Source organism: Penaeus monodon, chromosome 3 (genome assembly GCF_015228065.2).
Source record: "Penaeus monodon isolate SGIC_2016 chromosome 3, NSTDA_Pmon_1, whole genome shotgun sequence".
NCBI lineage: Eukaryota > Metazoa > Arthropoda > Malacostraca > Decapoda > Penaeidae > Penaeus > Penaeus monodon.
In genome coordinates this window covers 42,046,578-42,053,546 of record NC_051388.1, presented here as the reverse complement: position 1 = coordinate 42,053,546, position 6,969 = coordinate 42,046,578, and the positions used below count along the sequence as shown (strand labels likewise).

Sequence of the window (6,969 nt, the reverse complement as noted above, 5' to 3'; positions counted from 1 at the left end):
CTTTATAATATCAAGGTAGGAGTGTATGAAGCAAGTTTCTATTAGTGTTTATTTTCAATTCAATCTTTTCAAACCTATTATAGTTCATAATAAGTAAATCATCTTTAAGGTCTTACTTATCTTGCTGTAGCTGTCTGTGCATTCTACTTTACATCCAAGTCAGACGTGAGGCCTGTTCCAACATAAGTCCTTGCCTCTCATCTGCCGGCCATAGTACTGAATTGTAGTCATCTATCTGTAAAGGAGGTATTATATGAATATATTAGTGTGCTACATATCTTGAGAAATCTGTAGAGTATTAATCCCTGGTAGACAAGGAAATTTGGACTACATGTGTTCACAGGATTGGAAAAGGCAACACTCAAAATTCTGTAATAAAAAAGATGAAAGCACTAGCGGGTAAAGTTACTTTTGTCCAGTATATCACTTATATGAATGAGGATCTTTTGTAGAATAAAATTTCCAGTGTTAGATGTAGAAGAGCTTTCTCTTCAGTATTTCAGTATCTCTTGATATATAAACAATAACTTGCCTTGGCTTGAATGTGATCAGTCCTCTACATTTTCTTTCAAGAGATAAGAACTAAAGTAACTAAGAATTTACTGACTTTTTTCTAGAAATATCTGAGGAGATTGCTTTGCTCATAAACCACCCTTCTTATGGCTAGAAATTGGAAATTGGATAATGCTGTTATTTAATCCATGCATTTACTTTGAGACAGAAAGTACTGATAATTAATCCTTACATTTTGTGTCTGAGAGGCTTTCATTACAGTGTGATGCTTTAGATCCATTTAGTCATCCATTAAGCTGCCTTTTAATATGGTATGTTAATCCCAAGTCCAAGGCTTACAGTATGTTTGATCAATATCAAATCTATATGATGAGCTATCTGGCAGATAATATGTGTATAATTGATTAAAATGCTGTGTTAGATGTCATTGATAGCTTTTCCCTTATAGATCATAAAGGTAACTGAAACCACTCAAAGTAATGCTGTTTAAGAATTTAAGATGTTGGATACGATGAACTGTACTTGGTTAAAGACAGTTGACAGTTTATTGTATATTTCTAGAATTTTTAGGGAATGTAGAAAACCTGTTGTGTACATTGTTGGATATGGCCTAATGTAGCAAGCCATTACCCATGCAGAGATTCTTGCAATTTATTGTTCTTACATGTTAGTGGCAATGCTCTTATTGACAGGAGATATCAAGTTGCTGTTAAAATATATATCATATATCTTCTCAGAACAATGGATATTGATGTAACATTCTTTTTCTGGTATAAAGTATATAGTATGTATTTCATATGATCTGCTACTATGTTTCTAACTTCTCATTTTTAAAAATCAGAAGAAACCTTTTTCTGGATATCATACTTGGAACCTCTGATATAATATGTCTCTAAGCACTGAAATTATTTCTTCTTATTCTTTCTTATGGTTGCAAATATTTAGTTTTATTAGTCATTATTCTCATCATGATAAGAGCTGATATGCATGCGTGACTGAATATGCTAGAATATAGGCCAGGATATATGTTCCGTTTTCTGATAAACTGAGAAGATTTGTGTATTTCTTAGGCATTCCTTTGTACATAATTCATTAGGAGTAAACTTTAAGATAATATTCATTTTTAAAGGGGATTCCAAAATATGACCTATCTTCCTGGTAATCAAAAGCTTTTAACTTGTCCTTTGCAGAGAAAATAGTTTGTTAATTTTTATTTAATCTACATTGCAACAATTACAGACTTGTAATTACTTCCTTCTACACTTAGAAAGGTGGTTACAAGATGTAGATAGTTCTATACTTATCATTTTCATCTGGAATTTCAAAATGAATTGAGAAGATTCTAAAGTTAACAAGAATTCTCTTTGTCTATTAGTTTCACATTTCTGTTATTTGTAGTTTAACCTCCATTGAGTGAAGTTCATGTGCTCTGGCTCTTTTGAATGCTACCATATGCAGATTGGTGATTATATGAGTAAATTGACATTCAAAGAAATGGTTTACTTGATTGTTTTTTCACAAAGTTTCCTTGATTATTATGTGGATATCATGAAGAAATTGGAGCATAGGTCTGCAGCACTTATTTGTATACAATTTATGAATTTTTGTGATTATTTTCCAAAGTTTGGGGAAGGAGTGTCATTCAGTACCTGGGACAGGTATCAGTGAATTAAAGATTCAACTTTGCTCCATTGTGCAAGAGTTGTATTTTTTTTTTCCTCATGACTATCATAGAATTACCCTCCCATTTCAGAGTCTGAAAGTTTCCTGGATAAAAATCTGCTCTAATGTTTGATTAAGTTCTTAATTGACTTCTAAAATTTATTTTATAACTAAGCATGATAGGGGAAGTTATATAGTAGTGTAAGGTTTCACTTTATTTGGGGAGCAGAGATTGATTAAAAAAATTTTTTTTCTGGACTATGGTTATGTCACTATAGGTTGATTTTGTTGCATGCGTGAAACATGGTGCAGCCAGGGCAGTCAGTTATGAAAAAATATATAGAATTTAAGATTTTGATTAAATATGAAATAATTTCCTTGAAATATTACTGGTTTTGACAGAATAGGAGAGAAAAAAAAAATGGAGACTCATGCATGTGTGATTTAAGAATAAAGCAGTAGTCAAAATTATGGATGTCTTGTATGGAAAGAAATCAAAGGATACATTGGGAGTTTTTATATAGGAATTGATTGGATGTGCTTTAAACCTGGTGTACATTATATGACACTTCATCTTTAAATCCTTGATGAAACTGATTAAGGTTTATAAACTTTAAGTAATTTAACTGTTTGAGCATAAAGAAATAGGTGATTGGAATGGCTGTCATATACTATCACACACCTTGTCTGTTGTCCTCCCTGTACTTAGGGTTCAGGAGTTTGAATGAAACATATGTTGCCTCAATGGATTAATTCCTCTTGGCCAGACATTAAGACAAGGAGAAAGAAAATGTGAGTCAGAGAGATAGAGGAAGGGAGGGAGAGGGAAAAATAAAACAATCAAAAAAGTTGGTAAAGGTGGGAAATAGGGAAAAGAATAGTGAGAGTATAAGAGAGAGAGAGTATGTGAGAGAGAGAGAGCATGAGAGCGAGAAAGAGAGCGAGAGAGAGAGAGAAGAGAGAGGGGAGAGGAAGAAGAGAGAGGAGAGAGAGAGAGAGAGAGAGAGAGAGAGGAGAGAGGAGAGAGAGAGAGAGAGGAGAGAGAGAGAGAGAGGAGAAGAGAGGAGAAGAGAGAGAGGAGAGGAGAGAGAGAGAGAGAGAGAGAGAGAGAAGGAGAGAGAGAGGAGAAGAGGAGAGAGAGAAGAGCGAGAAGAGGAGGAGAAGAGAGAGAGCAGAGAGCGAGAGAGAGAGCGAGAGAGAGAGAGCAGAGAGAAAGAGAGAGAGGGGGAGAGCGAGAGGAGAGAGAGAGCGAGAGGAGAGAGAGCGAGAGAGAGGAGAGAGAGCGAGAGAGAGAGAGAGAGAGAGAGAGAGAGAGAGAGAGAGAGAGAGAGAGAAAAAGAAAGAAAGAAAGAAAGAATGCATCAATTTTTTCTGCTGTCTTTTTGTGTCTGCATTTGTAGTTTTTTTGTATGGTAAAAGCTTCAGTAAAACCATTAGTAAAACATTGAAAATGTATTCATTATAATATTGAATTGTTAAAAAAAATACAAATGAAGAATGATGAAACCTCTAAAATTTTGTGATATAATTGTTTGATGCATTAGACTGAAAGTCAGTTTTATAACTCATTAAGTGGATAAAGTATGGAGTTCAAAAAGAAATGGCTTGTTTAATATGATTTAGGATGAAAGGCCCATCATGCACCAGCAGCAAGAGAGAAAAAGTTCTTTTCATGACTAAATGTGTCTGTTTGATCCCTTTGTTAGCACAAGGTCAGGCTAGTGCATGTGCTCTTATCTCATGCTTATGGTAATGGCTAATGAATGGGGACAGCTGGCAAAGAATAAAAAACATTTTTCTCTCTCTCCCCTTTTTTTTGAAAACAGAGGTAATTTTAGCTCATAGGAGTGACTTTTCTAGTTTATTTGCTTGTGGAATCTTTTGTGGAATGGTAAACCGACACATTGAAAAATATTTGCAAGGAGAACTTTGTGTGTTTTAAATATTGTAAATATTTTTGATTATTCATATATAAAGAATATTAATATATTTATATTGTATTGATGGGATATTGTAGATGTATATCAGGTGAATTGATAATTGTTTTTTTTTTTTTGTGCTAAGTGTGATAATAGGCAGTTTAATTTTAAAATACAAGTTGTCTATCATGTAGGTAGCTAGATATTAATATTTTAATTTAGTAATTGTTCTAAAAGTATTCATGTGGTCCCAAAATTTATTCAGTCATTAAGATTCTCAATTTCATTTTACTAATATATACATTGGTATGCATTGCAAAAATCTTGCATTTGACACACACTAATCAGAAGAGTATTCCCTTATGGATCTAACTTTCAGTGATGTACATTTTCTATGGAGAACTGGCTTATGTCAGCAGGAACTCTTTTTAACAAATATAATACACCTATAAATATGTGTTCTGATTTTATTCCATCTGGAATTGATGTTGTGACTGAAGTTTTGAGCTAATTAGCTGCTTCTTACCTTGGATATTGAAGTCCGGAAAACAAAATCTTTAAAGTTTATTACTTTTCATGAAATTTTCTTAAAGACAGGGAGGGGAACTTACACAATGTAAGTTAAAGACCAAATGTAATTTATTAGTTTGTTTCCTGAACCAGGAATATGTGTAAGATTTATGTATTAAACTAAATAAGTGAATTTTTCTATACTACCAATAACGTGTTTCCACTTACTATCTTCATCTTGTAGTTTGTGTCTCTAAGAGTCTAATTGGTATTATGTCCTGAGACTCACCCCTATTCATTACTTTGTAGTGTAATGAATTTTATGTTGTAGACTACTATGTTATGTTCTAGTTAACTATATATTCAATAGTCTATAGCTCACATTATTTATTGTGAGAAAAAGTTGACTTGTGGTTAGTATGAATGCAATATGTGCATGGTATACATAACCAAGAAAGGGATTTTGACCATTCTGATGTTCAGGCATGTTAATGATCATAAGGCTGGATCAGATATTTATGATGAAATGAATGGGTGACTGGATGACCCATCTTTTTAACAAATTTGGAAAAATTAGAGTAAAACCAAGTCTGATGGTTTAAAGGGAGTATCTAACTGCCATTACTTAATCGTGATTCTAAAGTTGGGATGCAAAGGTTTCAAACGATCGCAAGCCTTGGATCACGAGTATGTATTCTTGCTACCCTTAATATTGATAGAAGGATGTCTTATTAGGCTGTATAGTATTTGTGTGATGTTCTATTTTTATAGGAAAACTGCATTAGAGTGCAAATTAGTATATGTGATGTTTATGTTTATGATTTCAAAATAGAAGACAATATTGACTACTTCAAGGTAAATGTATAATCTTCAAGTAATTTTACAAAGAAATTCTTTATTTGACTGTAGGGTGAATGTTTCCTGTGGAATTAGAAATTAGATGAATACGTGTTTACTTCAAGCTATGTTTCCTTGTCATTGTAATGTGGGAATCTTGTAAGAGGAGATTCTTTGTGCATAAACGTTCATCTTGAAAGATGATGCACTGAACTTCAGCATTACCTTATTGAATTAAAGTGATATTTGTAATATTAGTTTTTTTTTTATATGAACATATGTTTGTTTGTAAGTAAATGACACTATTACCTGTGAATGACATGTGTAATGTCATGTACTACATGTAACTAAAGTATGATACTCTAACATTGTTATAAAGAAAATGATTAAGTACATATTTATATGCTCTATTGTCAGTTACATCACAATACTTATGGGAGAAAAGAGAACATTCACTATATATTTTCTTCTTTTTTACTGGAAATAGGGAAATGGAGATGAACCGAATGTCGGGCCTCCATGGCAGCATTGCAAGCAGTGGAGATTACAGTGGCCTAACGGAAATGTTTACGGAGCCCGTCGAGGAAGAGGTGAGTACAGCAATATTAACAAACTATATTGTAATGCTTTTATGATGTTATTCAACAGTTTTAGAGTTGGATTCTTTAGATACCTGCTATTTTATTGAGGTATTGCAAACTGATTGTTGCAGAATGGAATATTGACAGATAGGAAAGGGCTTATGACTGATTTGTCAGTTTGAGCTGTTCTTTGAATTGTTTTAATTTTCATGAGGTATTGAATAGGGGGAAGGGGGACATGGACATGCTAGTTTCTCTTTCAAGATATTTGTTTAACAGTGTGAAAGTGTTAGAACAGGTTATGACACTTTATTTAGCAGAATATGGGGCATATAGCTCCATTGGGGTAACCTTTATGGTAATTCATATTTGTATGCAAACACATGTTGACTCAATTAGTTGTGGCAGCAATATATTTTTACATATAAATGAGCTGTTGGAACTTTTGCCTTTCCTATGTAGATTTGTCTTTTTTGAAAGACTGTTGAGTATGGAAGCTTAGATATGTGATGGCTATCTGCCATCACAAATCTAATAGGTAACATTATATTAAATGAAAAATGGAGAAATACTGTAAATTAAGAAGGGAAGGAAAGATCAAAATGTAAAGTATAAAGGGACAGGAAAAATTGGGGATGAATATCTACTCTGGTTTTGTTTTTCATTTGGAAAATTATAGGTTCTGTTTATATAAATTGTTAGACCTTGCTAACAAATTTGCATTATTTTCTTGTCTAAAAACATATGATTCCCAGGCCTACTCACCTTGTGAAGGTGCAGTAAATATACCTGGATAATGCTCTCAAATAACCAAGACAGAAAAAATGATTCTACCAGTCACATGAAACTCAAAGTATAGAGACAAGAAAAGATATTAATAAGAAAAATGGGGGGAAGAAGAGAAGGATACAGCTGAAATTAGACCATTTTCTTCCATTCAGCCTTAA

At 33.1% G+C, this 6,969-nt stretch overlaps 1 protein-coding gene across 1 annotated transcript in view; it reads left to right on the top strand.

The window, feature by feature from the left end:
• LOC119586315 (mucin-1-like) overlaps nt 1-6,532 on the top strand; it is a 28,321-nt gene extending 21,789 nt beyond the window's left edge. The window contains exons 3-5 of the mRNA XM_037935031.1: nt 5,929-6,061; nt 6,237-6,380; nt 6,503-6,532. Coding sequence (XP_037790959.1) covers nt 5,929-6,061; nt 6,237-6,380; nt 6,503-6,532 — 307 coding nt within the window. The remainder of the gene's footprint in view (nt 1-5,928; nt 6,062-6,236; nt 6,381-6,502) is intronic.
• Nucleotides 6,533-6,969: the final 437 nt, after the last annotated feature.